This window comes from Cygnus olor, chromosome 13 (assembly GCF_009769625.2).
Source record: "Cygnus olor isolate bCygOlo1 chromosome 13, bCygOlo1.pri.v2, whole genome shotgun sequence".
In the NCBI taxonomy this organism is placed as follows: Eukaryota; Metazoa; Chordata; class Aves; order Anseriformes; family Anatidae; genus Cygnus; species Cygnus olor.
Window position 1 is genome coordinate 14,873,083 of NC_049181.1, and position 19,236 is coordinate 14,892,318.

Here is a 19,236-nt window from a genome sequence, read left to right on the forward strand (position 1 = left end):
CAGCCTGCTCCACCAGGGGGCCTCTCCACCAGCTGCAGAGGGGAACTTCTGCTCCAGCGCCTGGAGCACCTTCTGCCCTCCTTTTGCACTCACCTTGGTATCTGCAGGGCTGTTTCTCACTCCTCTCTCTTCCAGCTGTTGTGGTGCAGCAGTTTTTTTTCCCCTTTCTTAAACTGCTGTCACAGAGGCGCAAACGATGTTGCTTATTGGCTTGGCTCTGGGCAGCGGTGGGTCCATTTGGAGATGACTGGAGCTGGCTCTTACCTGACATGGGGCAGCTTCTGGAGTCTTCTCACAAAGGCTACTCCTGCAGCCCCCCAGCTACCAAAGCCTTGCCACATAAATCTAATACAACTGGGAAGCAGACATGCTCAAAGTAGTTGTATCAGCTGGGCTGACAGCTAGGAAGGCTTCTGGGGTAACACCCTGGGGGGACACCTAAGCAGTGCAGTTGGTAGCGGAGAATGAACTGAAGGCACTGCCTAGGGTTTGAATATTGCTGCTTTGTTTCCTGGTGTACTTTAAGGGACATAAAAACGGGTTGAGGCAAAATACTTACCCCTTAAAACAGGGCACTCTCTGTGTACTGCCTCTCCATTAGAGAGCCCTCTTCCCTACATGTATCTTTACAAGGCAAATAACCTGGGACGCAGATGGCAGGAATGCCAGACCTCCTGCAGGAGTAGAGATTGCAGATGACGGCTAGAAACAACCCTTTAACTTAAGACCCTAAGGCTATTGGCAGATATGATCATCTAGTCCAGAAAGGGATTATCTGGTGATCTCCCATTCAGAGACTGATGCTGTTACAGAGCAGTGATGAGCATTTCCAGTAGCCCCGTGTTGCTGAGACCAGGCTAGGGTTCAGACTGAATCTCTAGGAGGATTAAGCTGTCCCTGAGAAAGGGCTCTTTCCGTGGGCCCTCTCAGCAATGACTGTCTCTCTGCTTGCCCAGGGAGGGAGCTGAGCAGCAGCTCCACAGCTGATGTCCTTGTGTCCCCTTGACTTTGCCCTGGAGGTTTTTGGCTAGGCCAGGACCGAAGTGTCTGGGGGTAGTCAGAAATGGTTTCCTGACAACACCTCTGGGATGTACTCCAACTGGATCTGTTGAGTCCATCAGCTGAATTTCCTTTATGGGCCAAAACCTTACATCAGCTGATGTCTGCGAGAAATCTGTCCCAGCTTTTGGCTCCTTCACTTCTCACCAAGTACCTTCACTGCAGCAGACTTGCGTCCTGGGTCAATTTTAGCAGGCTACGACCTCTTTTGGAGGTGTCTGGGCTGCAGTACCGGAGGCAGCAGGAGTACCCTCCCTCTCCCCTCAGAGCACCGTGGGTCTCTGCATGCAGATGAGGGCAGGGCAGGGCAGGCTGCTTCCACCTTGCGTTGCTCTTGTGGTTCTCCGCACAGAGCATCCCGGCACAGGCAGAGAAACCGTGGAGGACAGGGAAAAGCGAGACCCGGTCCCCGTCCCCTGCCGGCGCGGTGCGGGGCCGGGCTCGCCTCACGGGCCCGCCTCACGCCCCGCGGCGCCCGTGCGCGGGGCGGGGCCGCCTCGGCGCCGGTGCCGGTTGCCGCCGCCCGCCGCCCTCCGCCCGCACCGACCACCTGATCCCGCTCCGCCCGCCGCAGCCGCAGCCTTTGTGTGAGGCGCGGGGCGGCCCCATGAGGCGGTGAGGCGGCGCGGGATGGCGGCGGCGGGCGGCGGGCGGCCGCCGGGCCCCGACTCGTCGCTGGAGCCGTACGTGCAGACCCGCATCTTCAAGATCATCGTGATCGGGGACTCCAACGTGGGCAAGACGTGCCTGACCTTCCGCTTCTGCGGGGGCACCTTCCCCGACAAGACCGAGGCCACCATCGGCGTGGACTTCCGCGAGAAGACGGTGGAGATCGAGGGCGAGCGCATCAAGGTGGGCCGCGGCGGCACCCGCACCCACACCTCACCCGCACCTCACCCGCACCCGCACCCGCAGCTGCCCGGCAGGGGCTGGCGGCGACCCCGCTCCTTGCCACGGGGCCGAATCTGTGCCCACCGAACACCTCTCGGGGCTCTCCCGTTCTCGTTCCATCCCGAGGGAGGGGAACGGGAAGGTTTTTCCTCCTCGCGTTGTGCAGACGTCCTCTGAACATGCCGCTGCTATTAATAAATAGCTACATTGCTTTTTGCTATTTATATGCTGTTTGCTTGAGTCTGCAGGGGGGCTGAAACAATAGCTCAGAGTGAAACACTGCAAGCATCCGGCGTAACGGGGTCCTCAAAGCATCAGGCCGGCCCCCGGCTTCAGAGGCTCGACCACAGCAGCAAAGGGGTGAAGCTGTAGGGAGCTGGAGGAAGGAGCTGTGTGCAGAAACCAGAGCACAGCTCGCACAGAAACCATGAGAGCATATGGTTGTAGGCTGGCTAGAGGCTTGCTGGAAGGCCAGGAGCTTACACTGGCTGGTTGCAGTGGGCCTGACAGCTCTGATGTTAATGCACAGGAATGTTAGCAGGCAATCAGAGGATGCAATCTCAAGGGAACTAAAATAGGACTAATTTGCTCTATGTAGACTAGCGTCACAACTGTAAAGAAATGCATTAGCTCAGACCTGAGGAGATCTGCAGATCAACGAGCAGTGGGTAGAAAACAGCTTGGGAAGCACAGTTTGCAGCAGATCTTGGCCTGCCTGGTTATGTGGATCAGCACAAGCAGCAGTCTGTGTGAAAGACTGACTTCTGGAAGAAGCCCATACTGCTATTTTGCAAACAGATGGAGAATCAAAAGTTGAGGGACTGATCACAATGAATGTAGGGCTAATGTTGGCTGATAAGAACTTTAGTTGTGCTTTTAAACTGACCATGATTTTTTTCCTCTCTTTAAGATGAAAGGTGTTCATTCCCCCCCCTGCCCCATGCCTTGCCCAGCTCCATCCAGTGCCCCCTGCCTGTGTTATAAGCTATAGTGCAGCCTGGCATGAAGCTGTCCTATGCCCACTAGCTTGAAAATGTTGCCATGCTTTCTACCTTTGGATATTACCTCTGCTCCAGCAAGCAGGACTGGGAGGCAGGGCAGCAAATTGCCCTTCTCCTAGGACCATGCATCCAAATGGGAAGGTGGGATCAGTTCCTTTAAGTCGCACTTGTTCCCAGCAAACACCCTGGGGACAAGAGGCCTGGGGCTCTTGCTCCTGCTCTGCCCAGAACTAAACAGCCTGGGATAAAGTGGTATGGAGATGAATGAGAGGTACCTCTTTGTTGCCAACATTTTTACTCTCTGAAAGATTGTGGGGCAGGCACTGTCACAATTCAGGGTTGTTCAGATAAATCACACTAATTTAGAAATTGCCAGCTTGCAACTTACAGAAGTTCTTACAGAAGCAGACTCAGAGCAAGGTGCAGGTTGGAAGGGACCTCTGGAAGCCATCTGGTCCAATCCCCCTGCTCAAGGAAGACCACCCAGAGCGGGTTGCCCAGCACCATGTCCAGATGGCTGTTTAAGACCTCCAAGGAGAGAGACTCCATAACCTCTCTGAGCAACCTGCTCCAGTGCTCTGTCACCCACACAGTAAAGAAATGCTTCCTAAGGTTTAGAAGGAACTTCTGCTGTTGCTGGGCAATGCTGAAAGAGCCAGGCTGCTTCTTTGCACCCTCTGTCCAGGTATTTATACATATTTATAACATTCATTTATAACATTTATATATATACATATTTATAACACTGATGAGATATGCCCTCGGCCTTCTCTTCTCCATGCTGAACAGCCCCAGCTCTCTTAGTTTCTGATACAAGAGCTGTTCCAATCTCTTTATCATTTTGAAGGCCCTTTTCATCTCCATGTCTCTCTTGCACTGGGGAACTCAGAACTGGACACAGTACTCCAGATGCCACCTCAACAATGCTGAATAGAGGGGAAGGATCACTTTCTTCAACCTGATGGCGATACTTTGCCTAGCACAGCCCAGGACACCATTATCCTTTGTGGCAAGGGTACACTGTTGGCTCATATTCAAGCTGGTGTCCACGAGTACCCCCAGGTCCTTTTCTTCAAGGCTGCTTCCCAGCTGGACAGCCCCCAGCATGTCCTGGGGTTGTTCCTCCCCACGAGCAGGACTTTGCACCTCTCCTTGCTGAACTTCAGAGGGCTCCTGTCAGCCCGTTTCTCCAGCCTGTCCAGATCCCTCTGGATGGCAGCACGGCCCTCTGGTGAATCAGCCACACACCCCACTTCCGTCTTGTTTGCAAATTTACCGAGGGTGCAGTCTGCCTCCTCATCCAGACCATTAACAAAAATGTTGAACGGGAATGGACACAGTTTTGACTGCTGGGGTACTACGCTCGTTACTGGCCTCCACCTAGACTTTGTACCACTGACAACTACCCTCCAGGCCTGGATGATCAGCCAGTGTTTGATCCACTTCACTGCTCATCCAGCCAGACTTCATCAGCGTCTCTGTGAGTATCTTATGGCAGACAAGTGTTAAAAGTCTTTGTTGAAAGAAAGTGCATGTAGACAATATCCACTGCTCTTACCTCATCTAGCAATGCCTCTAGGCCTGTTTGCCTGACTACCTGTTCACTGGGATGGACTGCTCTTGAGCTTGGAGGTGGAGATACTTGAATATTAACCAGTTTTCTTGGGCCCATCTTTTGTCTTTCTTTTTCAAAGTTCGTCACTGTGGTCTCAAATTTTGCCCTACTCCTTCCTCTTGGGATCCTGAGCTCCACCATCTCATGGTCAATGAGATGGCTTCGACCTTGACAGCCCTTCCTTGTTGGTATGAGGCCCAGCAGAGCACCTCCTCGTCTCCTCTGCCACTTGGGTCAGGAAGTTGCCACCAACGCCCTCCAGGAAACTCAACAGCTCTTTAATCCTAACCCTTGAGTTCTCATTTGGCTCTTTATCCATCCCCAGGCAGAGGACCATGTGGAAATGTTGCTCTTCTCTTTGCCCTGCCTCTTCTGTACTGTTGCAATTCTGTCAGGTTCTTTTTTATGGCATAGGGTTAGGTGGGCCAACGTCCTGATCTGGTGCAAGAATGTTTCTGAAATGAGAAGCATTTTGTGGCATTTGTTTTGGTGGTAGGGCTGATGGTGAAGTGCATTAGGAAGAGCAGGGCTGTCTGGCAAGGCGTTTCAGTCAGGTAAGTCATCAGGCAGGGACTTTTCTCACTCAGAGCACAAACAATGAAAGGGTGCTGTCAATTCTTTTGAATATAATGGACCATTTGCAATGACTGAGAAATGGGATATGATGTGTAGAGCCTAGCACTTGTCTGAGAGTGAAGGAAAGTGCTGATGTGATCTCTCTTACTAGATGAGCTAGGCTTACTGTTTGAATTACACAGGCATATGCACTGTCATATACAGCCTTGGACACTGTCAGCATATGCCCCAAAACTTCTGTAACTCATCCAACAATCCCGCCTCATCTAGTTAAGAACTTGCCCCTCCCAGTGTTGCTGGCCTTGCCTGTGTCCTGGGGCTGGCTCAGTGCTGTTGCTCCGTGCTGCACTGTCAAAGATGGAACAGCAGGAAGCCCTCCTGCCATCTTTCTGCAGCAAGTTAAACACACGAACGTACTCCTGAAGCAGCAAGCCCTGCCTCAGGGTGGGCACTCGGTGCTCTGGTAGCCTTCTGTCTTTGTGCGCCTCAAGAACACTGTGCTTTGCTTCCTAGGTGCAAGTGTGGGACACAGCTGGCCAGGAGAGGTTTCGGAAGAGCATGGTAGAGCACTACTATCGCAACGTGCATGCTGTCGTCTTCGTTTACGACGTCACGAAGATGACTTCCTTCACCAACCTCAAGATGTGGATCGAGGAGTGCAACGGGCACGCGGTGCCCCCCCTTGTCCCCAAGGTGCTCGTTGGGAACAAGTGTGACTTGAAGGACCTGATCCAGGTGCCGTCTAGCATGGCCCTGAAGTTCGCTGACGCTCACAACATGCTTTTGTTCGAGACCTCAGCCAAGGACCCTAAGGAGAGCCAGAACGTGGAGTCCATCTTCATGTGCCTGGCCTGCCGGCTCAAGGCGCAGAAGTCGCTGCTCTACCGCGATGTGGAGAGGCGGCCGGGCCGGGCGCACCGCCTGGAGCTGACGCGCGACGCCAACGGTAAAAGCGCCTGCCCGTGCTGAGCCGGGCGGCTCCGGGCGGCCCCGCCGCTGTTACCAATAAAGTCTGTGAGGCAGCTCTGCGCCCCGCCTCTTGCTTTGCGCGGCCCGGCACGGCTCGGCACGGCTCGGCTCGGCACGGCCCGCGGGAGCGCGCATGCGCGGGGGTGGGCGGGCTCAAGCGCCCCGCTGCCGCCATGAAGTAGGTTGTGGGGACCGGGGATGGGGGGGGGGGGAAGGGGGGAAGGCCGGGTGCTCACGGTGCCTCTGGCGCTAACGGTGCCCTCGCCCCCAGCCCGCTGACGAAGGTGAAGCTGATCAACGAGCTGAACGCGCGGGAGGCGGAGCTGGGCGTGCAGGAGGCGGTGTCGTGGCACGCCGAGTACAAGGACAGCGCCTGGGTCTTTGTCGGTACGGGCGGCGGCCGCGCTCCCTCCATCCCGTGAGGGGCTGTCGCGGCTGCGCGCCCGCTGTGGCCGGTCCCGGTCCCGGTCCCTGTCCCCGTCCCGGTGCCGCAGCGCCGCCGCTCTCCCCGCAGGTGGGCTGCCCTACGAGCTGACAGAGGGCGACGTGATCTGCGTGTTCTCACAGTAAGTGTCGTGGCCCCACAACGATGGGGCCTGCCTGTGCGGGCTGCTCGGGGCGCTCACGGTGTGTTTCAGGTATGGGGAGGTGGTGAACATCAATCTGGTGCGGGACAAGAAGACCGGGAAGTCCAAAGGCTTTTGCTTCCTGTGCTATGAAGACCAGAGGAGCACCATTCTCGCTGTCGACAACTTCAATGGAATCAAGGTGAGTGAAGCTGCCTGTGACGCAGCTGCGGTTACTCCTGACGCGTGGCTTCGAGCTGGCCGTGCGGTTCTCTGGTGTCCCACCGAGCGCAGGGAGTGGGTCCGCAGCTTTGCTAACGACGTGACTCCTGTTGCAGATCAAAGGAAGGACAATCCGAGTGGACCACGTGGCCAACTATCGGCCTCCCAAAGACTCTGATGATTTAGATGAGGTCACAAAAACTCTCCACGCAAAGGGCTGTGGAGTGAAAACGCCACCTCATACGTCGTCTGATTCTTTGTCAGAAGATGATGATGTGCCAGCAAAAAAGCAAAAAGGTGAAACCTGTTCCTGCCAGTCTTTACTGTGGATGGGTGGGACTGCATGGGTGTCAAGGGCCCTTAGCTCATGGAAGCAGTGTCAGTGGGAACAGCAGGGATAGGTGTCTGAAATAGCTTCTGGCCTGAAGTGGCTTCTAGCTTCCAGGATGAGCTGATTTGGCATGGTGACGTTGGTGTGAGGTGGGGGTATCAGTTATTCTGAAATCAGCCTGGTGCTTGCAGCATGCAGAGGAAGCTTCTGTCACACACCTGGGCTGTCTGTGACAGGCAGTTATGTCGTCTGGGTTTGAGACCTGTCTTTATTCCTATTCCCCTATCAACACAGTAGTTCAGTACTGTGTTGCGCAGATTGAGGACGTGGGATGGGGCCTTAGCATGGGGGAGAGGATGGTATAAGCCAGGTAGAGTCCTAGTTTGAGAAAAGTGGGTTGGAGGAAAGAAAATAAGCATGAAACCAAGGCTGGAGACAAGATGTCGCTGCACAGAGCTGAAGAGATGCACGAAAACGAGAGAGGCAAAGGGGAGTGAAGAGGGAAGAGAATCATTGTCAACTCTGGAAATACTCCAGATCCAGTGACATTCTTGTTGTGTTTGCCTTGCTTAGAAAACAGAATTTACGGCAGGTGCTCAGCGTTGCAAAAAGTGCTCAAATTCATGAGAACAGCCTAGCTGGGGATAAGACAAGGTGACAAATGTTAAAGAAGGACTTAGGGTGACTCACACTGGAGAAGAAAAGTGTCAGGTTTGGCAATAGAATAGGATCTCTGGGGGGTAAGGAGGCTGTGAAATATGAAGCTTGGGCCAAGGGTGGGAGGAACTCAAAATGGGAGTGGAGTTGGAAAGATGTTCTGGTGCTAGGTAGCAGAGCTTGAGGAGCTGAGATGGTGCTTGCAGGACTGTCCACCCCTAAAGATGAACCTTTTGTTTCAGATAAAGAGAAGAGTAGACAAGAAGGGCAAAAGCAGAGCTCGCAGTCTGTGAAGAGGGCAGTGTCTGCTGAGGAGGCACATCCTAGAATCAAGATTAAAAAGGAGAAGGAGGATCCTGCCTATGACCGATACGCCAGTGGGAGTCATCAGTCCTGGAACGGGTCTGAGAGGAAACATGCGAGCAGGATGCAACGAGACGAGGAAGAGCAGAGGCATCAGAGGCAGTCAGAGAGAAGAGGGGAAAAGAGCTCCCAGGAACACAGGGGACAATACAGTTCGCGGGAAGAGAGAGAAGAGACTGGCAGGAAGAGTGAAAGGCACAGCAGCAGGCGAGAAGAGTATCCTGAGGGGACCAGATCCAGGGATCAGCGGGAGAGTAGCACCAGAGAGCCCCATCCCAGGCACAGGGAGCGGGGTTCCACTAGAGATTCCAGCCACTACTGAGCTGTCATGTGAGCACTGCCTAGGGCCATGGCTGCTCCCACTGAGAGACAGCTGTGCTCTTTGAGCCTAGACAAAAACCTGCACAGGGTTTCCTGACACCTCTGTGAGGGTACCACAGCTGGTCCATTCACCTCCCACAGCTTCGACTTTGTCTCTCATTTTACTTTTTGGACGGGTCTCCTTGCTGTCTGTACTGGCAGGCACACAGGTGTAGCAGGCTGTACCCTGCAGAGTGAAGGTGGTTGCTGAGGTGGCAGGGTGCTGTTCTCCAAACTGCCCAGTGCCATCCCGGTGGGAGCATCCCCCATCTCTGCAGTGAGAGGCTGGTGGGTGCCTGCAGGCCTGACACGATGCCTGTGTGTCCCGGGTGCATCCAGCGTGTCGTCCTTATGTGATGAATCCCAAGAGATGTGCTGTTGAGTAAGGGTGCTTTCTTTTGTTTTTTTAAACTCTTCTTAATAAAACTACTCTGTTAACCAGAAGAGAGAACTGAAGCAGCACTGTCATTTCCTGGTGGACAAGGTGTGCTTTTTTTTGTCATACTGTGTTCAGGCTGACTTGACCTGAACACCAAAGGCAATTGGCATGGAAAGGGGGAGAGTGTAGGAAGGGACATCTTGTAGCTGTATCTGGTTGCTACAAGAGTGCTTGCCACGTGAAATTATACAGGATGGTAAGACCTGTAATGGTTCCAAGTAGTCACCTAGGTGCAGCGCCTCCAGAGCAGCAGGTCAGAGGTGCTCACAGGCCTTTTGACACCGGGCTCTCCACAGCCGACGGTCTGGGGGCCTGAAAGGTGAAGACACCGGCCCGAGGCCCCTGAGGCGAACGGCGGCGTGCAGGGAAGCGGGGACGGCTCCGGGGGGGTGCGCGGTAGGGGCCGGGCCCCCCTGACGGGGGAGATGGCGGGGGGTGGACGGAGCCGCGGCCTCAGCTCGGTGCCGGCCCCGGTGCACCGGCAGGGGGCGCCGGCCGCCGGCTGCGCGCGCCGCCCGTGTCGGGGCGGTTCCCGTTCCGTTCCCGTTCCTGTTCCCGTTCCGCTCTCGGTCCGGTTCCGGCGGCGGGGCGGCCCGCGGCCCGCCATGCCATGTCCGCGCTGAGCTGGAAACCCTTCGTGTACGGCGGGCTCGCCTCCATCGTGGCCGAGTTCGGTGAGGCGAGGCGAGGCGAGGCGAGGCGAGGCGAGGCGGGGCGGGCGGGCGGGCGGCGCGGTGCCGGCTCGCTGACGGGCGCTGTCCCCGCAGGCACGTTCCCCGTGGACCTGACCAAGACGCGGCTGCAGGTGCAGGGGCAGAGCGCCGACGCGCGGTTCCGCGAGGTGCGGTACCGGGGCATGTTCCACGCCCTGTTCCGCATCTGCCGCGAGGAAGGCGGCCGCGCCCTCTATTCGGGGTAAGCGGCGGGGCCCCGGCCGGCCCGGGCCTGCCCTGCTCGCGGGGGGCTCCGCGGGGGAGCAGCGGGGGGACCGGGGCGGCGGCTGCCGCTGGGCGCCTCAGGGGGCCTGGAGGCGCTGCCTCGGAGCCGGAGCCGCGCTCCTCGGGGCGTCGGAGCTGCTCTGGGGCGCCAGGGGCACGAGCCCTGCCTCTGCCGGGCTGGGGCCGCGGGGGGTTACCTGCGTGTGGGGCCTGCGAGGGCAGGGTTCAGCCGGGTCTCGTTTGTTCCCCCGCTCAGGATCGCCCCTGCGCTGCTGAGGCAGGCGTCCTACGGCACCATCAAGATCGGCATTTACCAGAGCCTGAAGCGGCTGTTCGTGGATCGCTTGGAAGGTCGGTGTCGGGGAGCGTGTCGGTGTCGGTGCAGGCACGTCTCTTCTCGCAGGAGGTGCAGCACGAAGCCTTGTGCTTTCTGTTCCGTGTGGTCTTGCTCGTTCCTTTCTCTGCCTTTCCCAGCTACAAATTGACAAAGAAATGGAGTTGTTTTCATTTTCTGCTGTGTGTTTTGTTTGTATAATAACAGCAAGCACAGGTTTCAATATAGATTTGAGTCTCACTGTGCTTGGCACTGCCCACAGTCACAGAAATGATCCCTTAGCCAAACACCTGCCCTTCCGGACAGATCTTTACTTTCCCTAGCCTTTATCTGTTTTGGGTTTCAGAGCCTCCCCCCCCCCAAAAAAAAAAAAAAAAAAAAAACAAAAACACAACAAAACAACCCAGCCTCTTCCTGTGTATGGCTCTACACACATACACTGGGCTGCACACCTCTCCTCACTTGCTGCTGCAGCATTTCCAGTTGTGAGTACTGTTGTTTGAATATTTGTCTTCCTACAGGCCTGGGGCAGCCAGTGGCCTGGTCTCCTCTGGAAAGTGCGGTGGTCAGTACCAGCAAAGGGCCGTACCTTTTTCCAACATAACTATTACTCTAATACTGGGCCTGGCAGCCTTAGATTTTTTCTCCTCTGGGACTAATTGCATCTAACTTTCTCTGCCTGGGTCACCTACTCTCTGTTTTCTCAAGGTGGCCGCATATTCAGAGTGTGGCCAGCTGGTGCTCCAGGTTAAAACTAATTTGTATCAGGTTGCCTTCAGAAATGTTTAGTTGCCCCACTTTGTCTACCTCTGTCTTGCTGCTCTCTACTGTGAGAAATGTGTCACTGGGCACTGAAATCTCAGATAATTGTTTAGAATTTTCATGTGTAGAGGTCTTCCTGGTCTGATCAGCTAGAATCATCAGTCAGACCCGCTTCTCTCTGACAGCGTGTTGCTGTTTCAGCTTCTACTTTCTATCTCTGGCAGCTGAGGCAGTTGTGGGGATAGGTCTGCCTTGAGCTGATTATAAATTGCCAGTTTCTGCTTGTGCAGCTTTACCATGTGATTTGAGAACTTACCTTTTCTGTTCTTTCTAGAGCTTCTTGCTTGTTCAGTACAATCTGTACACCTTCTCTCTAGATCTTCAGAATCTGACTTTCTTTTCTTGGTCGCAGATGAAACGTTGTTAATCAATGTAATCTGTGGAGTGGTTTCAGGGGTGATCTCCTCTGCGCTTGCCAATCCAACAGATGTGCTAAAGGTAAGAAGTATATGTGGCCAGAGACAGCTTCCCATGGTTTGCTGTGTGCTCCTGCTTTCCAATGAAGATGCATCTTTCCCAGCTGCGGTGACGTGTTCTCTAAGCCACTACTGGCATTTTCGCTAATTTGGGCTTGTTAAGAATGGGAATAGAAGCCCAGAGCCAATAAAAAAGAGTTTTTTTTTTTTTTAAAAAAAAAAGCAGCTCCTAAAAATCAAGAAATCTGTAGGGGGTCCAGGCTGTGTTACCTTAACTGGGAAAGGTGAGTGGGGTGGCAGCCAGCCATCAGACCTTCTCAGCTCCATTCCCTTTTATGACTGTGCTTAGCTTTGTTGATACTGTTCAGCCTTACCTGTTGTGAAGAGAGTCTGGAGAACTTTCCCATACTTCCCTCTTCTGTAGTTCAACCTTCTCGGGCTGCCTTCGGAAGGGAAAGACCATGCCTGTCACGCTCTGTTGCTTGAATTTTTCACTGCCCTTCCACCCTGTTGCTGTCCCTGCTGCTTGCCTGCCCTCATCTGCTGCATGGTTTGCAGGGAGAGATCGTGTGGGTAGTGGGATAGCAGTGTCTGCTGTAAGTTTCCCCATTACTCCTTTCCACCAGGAAGTCCATTGAGCTGCTGTCCTCGTCCCCCTGGGCAGACATCGATGCTATCCCACTGACTTGCGCATTTCTTTCAGATTCGAATGCAGGCTCAAGGCAGTTTATTCCAGGGTGGCATGATTGGCAGCTTCATCGATATCTACCAGCAGGAGGGTACCCGAGGCCTCTGGAGGGTGAGCACCACCTGATGGAAACCCCCCACCCCCACCAGTGGCAGAATTAACTTCATCAACTTGTTTGCTACTCCTGCTCTGGGTTCAGGTGTAGCTCTTGAGGAGAACTGTGAGCCAAGGATGGTACTGAAGTCCTGCTTCTGGTTGCCAGACAAACAGAAACATGTCCGTGGTGGAGACTGGGTCTGTGCTAGGCAGCATCAGCACTGGGCCAGGCAGACCTGGTTCCCAGGATTAAAGCTAGTGTGCATAAAGATGAAGATTGATGAAACTTACCAGTACTCAGGCTGTACTGTTTGGATTTTGGCAGTAGTTCTTCAGATTTTTGTAAAAGATTCTCACTCTATCCTTCCATTACAAGTTTTACATATGCTGTTATCCATCAGCCTGCCTAGTTGCGATGTCAAGTATGGGAACTCCATAATCACAGTGCTTTTTTGTAGGCAACAGTCTCCCGAAAGGGAGGCTGTCAGATGCTGCATTAGCTCAGCTGGCTGGGCGGAATGGGAGCCATAAATTTGTAAAGTACTTCTTAGTATTTTGGTTTTGTGTGCTGAGAAAGTTGGCTGTCCTGGTGGGCTGGCTCATAATTTGGCACACTGAAGAGTTGTTCCCGGTTCCAGTGACTGGGAAGCTTTGTCATGGTAACATGGGTTTCCCTGAATTACTCAGGTGATATTAGAGTTCCTGTGAAATGGCCAAGCTCTGCATTGCTGCTGTGTTCTCTGTGATCTGGTACTCAGTGGAATTGTAGGTGCTTTTACCTGTTTCCTGAGGGTGGTGGTTGCTAGGTTATTTCCCAGATGGAACATAGCGCTTACCTAAGCTCGTGCTTGTTCTTTCCAGTAATTGTTTTGTCAGCTCCCAGATCAATGTCCTGCCACTGGCAACTTTTGTAATACACGGTCATCTCCTAAATCAACAATCCTAACAAAGCAAAATCTAGTTGCTGTTGTGTAGCAAGGAGGTCCTGGTCCTGGGAGGACCCCATCTGGTTCTCTAAACAGCTGCTGGTTTTGTGGTGCAGGATCTCTTTTGGTGTTGAAATCCCTGGGTACTGTTCAGTGAGGGAAGATGAGCAAATTGTAGCCTAATTCCTGTGTGTTAGTGACTGAGAGGAGAGAAGCAACATCTGGTTAATCTAGTTGGGGTAAAACTGTCGCAGTGCAGGATGGAAGAATCCTTCTTAGCTTTGGAGTTAATGCTGGGAGACAGTGAGCTGGTCCACCTCAAAAGCTGCAGCTGTGAGACAGGGTAAGGAGGATACCAGGTAGATAGTCAGAGAAAGGCTCTTGGCAGGGGGGTGGGGAGAGATGTTATACTAGCTGCAGGCCTCCAGGCAGCAAACTGTGCTTGTGACTGATGTTTGTGCTCTGCAGGGTGTTGTCCCAACAGCCCAGAGAGCTGCCATCGTGGTTGGGGTGGAACTGCCAGTCTATGACATCACCAAGAAGCACTTAATTCTATCAGGCCTGATGGGCGATACAATCTTTGCCCACTTCATGTGAGTATTTGCTGCAGCTGCTGGACTCTCCAGGCTTGGCAGGGTATGTGGAGCAGAGGAGCAAGCTGGGATTTGGAGTGAGATCTGTTTATAGAGCCAAGTGCTCTGGAGCTGCCAAGAACAAGCTCAATACTTCTGAGGGATCTGGTGTGGTGATTGGAGCAGCTCAGGGTGCCCAGCAAGTGTCCCTAGAGAGACCTCCCCGAAGAAAGGAACCTAACAAATCCTTTTGGTGAAGTGAAATTACAGCTTGAATTTAGCTCACTGATGACCAGAAATGCTGTTGCTCCATGTCTCTGCCCTGGTGCAAACAGGGCAGGAGTTTTGGTTGTGTAGCAATCAGTTAAAAGAGCTGCTCCAGTCCTAGGTGCTCATCTCTGCAGACAGTGTCAGCTTGCAGCCATTGCTGTAAGAGTTTTGTGAAACAGAGATTTGCAAAACTGACCAAGAGAAGACCCTGAGCAACCTGACCTCGTTTTGAAGTCAGCCCTGCTCTAAACAAGGGGTGGATTAGAGACCTCCCAAAATCTTTCTTCACCTACATTTTCCTATTATTCTTCTAGTGGACACTTTAGCTGGAGGTGCTGCAGTGCTTCTGTTGGGTTTGCCTGCTGTGGGCTGAAGGTGACAAGCACTAGACCATATGTGCAGGGAGGAGACTAGCAGCTGCATGCTTCCTCTTGCTGTCTTTGGTCTTCCTCCCTCCTTCCCTGCCATGAAGAAATGTTTGCTCTGGGGAGAAGGATGTGCACTTCCAAGAGGCTGCCTTCAGGTCTGTGTCACCTTGTCAGCACGAAGAAACCCTTGCTGGACTGCAGAATGCCCCTGCGGAGACCTGGCAGTGGGCTCTGACAGGGACTTAATCAGACGAAACTGAGTTTTTACCTTCCTTAGCTCTGTGGGGTCTCAGAGTGGTATGATTCCTTTTTCTGGGTGGGAACAGAGTATAGCTAATGTTTATTGCTAAACACTATTCATAACATTCAGTGAAAGATACTCTTGTGCTTATGTCACGGCCTTTCTGAGCCAGATTGGCCATACTCAGCTATTCCTCTCTGATGTTTTCGTGTAAATATAGTTCCAGTTTTACATGTGGGCTGGCTGGGGCCATTGCTTCCAACCCTGTGGACGTGGTGCGGACACGGATGATGAACCAGCGAGCAATAGTGGGCAGTGTGGAGCTCTATAAGGGCACTCTGGATGGTCTCGTGAAGGTAAGGAGGTAACGGGTGGGCAAATCCCTTTTTTTTAGAGACTTGCCAAATTCAAGCTGTTGAAATATGGGCTGGATGAGCAGACAGTGAGGTGGATCAAACACTGGCTGATCATCCAGGCCCGGAGGGTAGTCGTCAGTGGTACAAAGTCTAGGTGGAGGCCAGTAACGAGCGTAGTACCCCAGCAGTCAAAACTGTGTCCGTTCCCGTTCAACATTTTTGTTAATGGTCTGGATGAGGAGGCAGACTGCACCCTCGGTAAATTTGCAAACAAGACGGAAGTGGGGTGTGTGGCTGATTCACCAGAGGGCCGTGCTGCCATCCAGAGGGATCTGGACAGGCTGGAGAAACGGGCTGACAGGAGCCCTCTGAAGTTCAGCAAGGAGAGGTGCAAAGTCCTGCTCGTGGGGAGGAACAACCCCAGGACATGCTGGGGGCTGTCCAGCTGGGAAGCAGCCTTGAAGAAAAGGACCTGGGGGTACTCGTGGACACAAGCTTGAACATGTGCTCAGTGACAGCATGAGAGGCAATGGGCACAAACTGGAACAAAAGAGGTTCCTTCTAAACATCAGGAAGGAATTCCATACTGTGTGGGTGATGAAGCACTGGCATATGTTTTCCAGAGGTTTTGGAGTCTCCCTCCTTGGAGGTCTTGAGCAGCCGTCTGAACATGGTCATGAGCAACCTGCTCTGGGTGGTCTTGCTTGAGCAGGGGGATTGGACCAGATGGCCTCCAGACATCCATATCAACCTCAGCCATTCTGCGATTTCCTACAACAGACACCACTGTTCTGAGCAGTTAGATTGCACAGTGAAGGAACACACTTGTCAGTGTTCCAAACCAGAAAAGGGTCTAGAGTCACTTTCCTGTGATCTCCTTTGGCAGCTTGAGCATTCTTCCAACCTTATGGGAGAAAGCTTTGTTAGGGAATGTTGTGGTTTAACCCGGCAGGCAGCTAAGCACCATGCAGCCATTTGCTCACACCCCTCCACCACAGTGGGATGGGGGAGAGAATAGAGAGGGGGAAAAAAGTAAAAACTTGTGGGTTGAGATAAAGGCAGTTTAATAGAAGATAAAAGGAAGGGAAAGTAGTAATAATGATGATGATGATGATAAAAGAAAATACAAAGCAAGTGATGCACAACACAGTTGCCCACCACCTGCTGACTGATGCCCAGCCCAGCCCTGAGCAGTGCTACCCCCAGTCCCAGCAAACTCCCCCTAGTTTTATTGTTCAGCTGTTCAGCATGATGCCATATGGTATGGGATAGATATCCCTTTGGCCGGTTTGGGTCAGCTGTCCTGGTTCTGTCCCCTCACAGCTTCTTCTGTACCCCCAGCTTCCTCACTGGCAGGGCAGTACCTCCACTGGCCTGTCTGCTTAGTGCACAGTTTTGGAGGTCTGTTGTGTCACACACGGCATTAGGGAGAGGGGCAGAGCATGGGCCTGATAGGACCGTACTGCGTAGTGTGCCAGGAAGCTTGGAGCTGTTCTGTGTTAAGGATATTGCACTCCGTGAAGGATGTTTACCATGCCTGCCACAGTGAATTCATCCGCAACGCATGGGCTTGCTGAAAGCATGCTGCAGGTGTTCCCACAGCAGAGGTCCTCCCTGGGCCTTCGGCTCTCTGCAGCATCTGTGACTGGGCCCGAGCTGTGTCTCATAACTGGTATCTCTTCTCTCTTCCCAGACATGGAAAAGCGAGGGATTCTTTGCACTCTATAAAGGTTTCTGGCCAAACTGGCTTCGGCTCGGTCCCTGGAACATCATTGTATCCTTCAGTGTGCTGCTGGGAGGCCGTGAACATGGACAGGCAGGGGAAGACAAGCTGTAAGTAGAATTTCAGAGCAGACACGCTGACGGTGTACCTCTTTGTCTTCCTCGCAGTAGCCCAAAGTGAACTCCCTGTTCTGCTTGGACAGATGTAAACTGATGGGCTGCAGATGGTTCAAGTGCCAAAAAATGCCACTGGTGGCGACTGCTACTTCTAAAAGCTCTGTAAGTGGCTAGTGCAGGGACTTCCAGTGCAGCAGCATGGGTACTTTCCTGTAAAGTAAGTGCTCTCAAGTGTTTGGCTTTAAACTTTCCATTTGGCTTGAGCTGCTAGAGGTGCAGCAGTTTCTGGATCGGCTCCTGTTTTTGGGGGGAAGCCTGGAGAATTTCTGCCCTTAGGGAAATTCTGCTCTGCAGAATCAGCACTTCTGGATTGCTATAATGGTCCTTCTGGCCCTCTGAAATCGTGTATACAGCTTATTTTAAAGAATTCAGAATTTAGAAAGTCCCAGTCTGGGGTTAGAGTCACCTCCCATTCTCAGTGGTCTTGGCAAGCCTGGCCCAGCTTGCTTCTGGGTCAGTTTCTTCCCTGTCTTGGTAGCTCTCCTACAGCTCTCTTCCACCTCTACAGATCACTTTATGCTGCCTGGAAGAGGGACTTTCCCATGGGCTTTCTGTACTGATCTACCTGCCTTGCCTTGTTGTGAGGGAGGTCCAGTGCAGCTGCTATATATATTTGTCTGTCCCAATTCCTTAACTTTCTCTTCAGTTTTTTATCACGTATGAGCAGTTGAAGCGACTCCCGTTCTGAGAGCTGGCTTCATTCCATGGGTGTCATCTTCAAGACTTGCAGCACTGTTTTGCTGCAGCCTTCCTCTTCATTTCACCATCCCCGTCTTTTGATGTTTTGGTACATGTGGGTCTGGACTCTCCCCCTCCCCCAAATGCATGGTCCCTGGAGCATGTTCTGGCTGAAGTATAACTGAGAGGCTGATTGCAGGTACTGCATGTGTTTTTTTTCACACAGAAGCAAGTATTAACTGTGTACAAGTGTCTGGGCCTGAAGCAATATCTTCTGTGAAGATCTGTGCATTCCAGTGGCCTTTTGATGCAGCTGTGGTTTGTTGTTTGGCTCATGTGCATTGTTCTGCCGTGCCTGTGGGGTGAGGCTGGAGGCTGGAAAAGGGGTGCTGTCATGTTTTCTTGCAGAACTGTAACCTCATTAAATTATTTATTGACTGGATGGTATGAGTTTGTGTTTGTGCAGACTTACAGTAGGTATATTTTCCAGAGCAGATGGTGTGTCTGCCCTTGGGGAGAACATAAAGTATTTTTTCTGCACACTATGTATCCTTTTTTTTTCCCAAATACATTTTTTTTCCTTATCAATTTTTACCTTTTGTTGTAATATAAAAGTTTCTAAAACACGTTTTGTTACTGTCAGGAAATTGTTACCTTAGTTTTGCAAAACCTCAGTCTCTCATAACCTTATTGCTTATATTATTTTTAAAGCAAAGTAAATTGATTTAAAAATGAACTCAGATGCCCCACTTCTTTAAAATGGTGGTCTAACATTTCCAGTGTGAAGCAGCACATCAGGTTATTTTCATCATTCTCTTTTTTTTTTTAACATATATGTCTATGAAAGCAAACAGCTTAGGTTTTCCTATTTCCTTCCTTCTTTATGGGGCAGCTTTAGTTTGGATGAAGGTCTCTTGTTACATACAGCAGTGCTTCCTGTTCATGAGTGCTGTAAACTGAGACCCACTGTGCAAATTGCACAAGGGATGTTCAGCCGAACTGAGGGAATTGTTTGCTGTGGTTTTGCAAAGAACTAGGTGTACTGTACTAACTGAATGCATAAGGAATTTGACTCCAGTAAACACCTGAACTTAAATCATGCCATGAACAGAGTAGTAGCCTGTAGGTATTCCTACAGGGCCACAGCTCCTTCTCGTAGGGCTGGGAGGATTGGTTTCAGAATTAAACCACAAGATACCAGAGACTGGGAACAGTGGATTGAAAGAAATGGACAACATGCATATGCTTCACCTTGCTTTACTCTTCAAGAAAATTTCTAAACATTACAAGTAAATAAATAGTTACGTGATGGATGAATATGAGTCCATTTGAGAGATGTAATTTAACTTCAGTTCCGTAAATTCTTTTGTTTTTCTTTGGTGTTCCTGTAACTTCAGTTCTGGAGCAGTTTCTTCTGTGCAACTCCATGCTATATTGCTATTGTTAATTTTTGGACTGGTCATGTGACAGTTCTTTGCTATCGGCTGTTGCTAACCTGTCTTTGTTCTTCAGGCTGCCACAAGGAGCTCTTCAGAAATGCATAAAGAATGTATCCATGGCCACTTTGTTGTTTGTATTTTTCA

The 19,236-nt window shown here is 52.1% G+C and overlaps 3 protein-coding genes across 6 annotated transcripts; all 3 read left to right on the forward strand.

The window, feature by feature from the left end:
- The first annotated feature begins 1,622 nt into the window (after positions 1-1,622).
- On the forward strand, positions 1,623-6,164 carry RAB33A (RAB33A, member RAS oncogene family). The gene is made up of 2 exons (XM_040572293.1): positions 1,623-1,911; positions 5,656-6,164. Exons 1-2 carry the CDS (start codon positions 1,690-1,692, stop codon positions 6,109-6,111), a joined length of 678 nt encoding a protein of 225 aa, XP_040428227.1. The 5' UTR covers positions 1,623-1,689; the 3' UTR covers positions 6,112-6,164.
- A 7-nt stretch (positions 6,165-6,171) lies between these two features.
- Positions 6,172-9,054, forward strand: RBMX2 (RNA binding motif protein X-linked 2). The gene is made up of 6 exons (XM_040572294.1): positions 6,172-6,289; positions 6,383-6,498; positions 6,626-6,677; positions 6,750-6,879; positions 7,016-7,196; positions 8,130-9,054. Exons 1-6 carry the CDS (start codon positions 6,285-6,287, stop codon positions 8,570-8,572), a joined length of 927 nt encoding a protein of 308 aa, XP_040428228.1. The 5' UTR covers positions 6,172-6,284; the 3' UTR covers positions 8,573-9,054.
- Positions 9,055-9,554: 500 nt separating this feature from the next.
- On the forward strand, positions 9,555-19,215 carry SLC25A14 (solute carrier family 25 member 14). 4 transcript variants are annotated; one of them, XM_040572292.1, is made up of 10 exons: positions 9,555-9,723; positions 9,817-9,964; positions 10,244-10,338; positions 11,496-11,581; positions 12,263-12,358; positions 13,738-13,862; positions 14,941-15,076; positions 16,770-16,909; positions 17,002-17,077; positions 17,880-19,215. In XM_040572292.1, the coding sequence occupies exons 1-10, from the start codon at positions 9,660-9,662 to the stop codon at positions 17,931-17,933; spliced, it is 1,020 nt and encodes a 339-aa protein (XP_040428226.1). In that variant the 5' UTR covers positions 9,555-9,659; the 3' UTR covers positions 17,934-19,215. The 4 variants fall into 4 exon arrangements, 3 of the variants coding, with proteins under 3 accessions (XP_040428226.1, XP_040428223.1, XP_040428224.1); XM_040572289.1 differs by lacking the exon at positions 17,002-17,077 and having other exon boundaries at positions 9,559-9,723; XM_040572290.1 differs by lacking the exon at positions 17,002-17,077 and having other exon boundaries at positions 9,559-9,723; positions 16,770-16,850; positions 17,622-19,215.
- Positions 19,216-19,236: the final 21 nt, after the last annotated feature.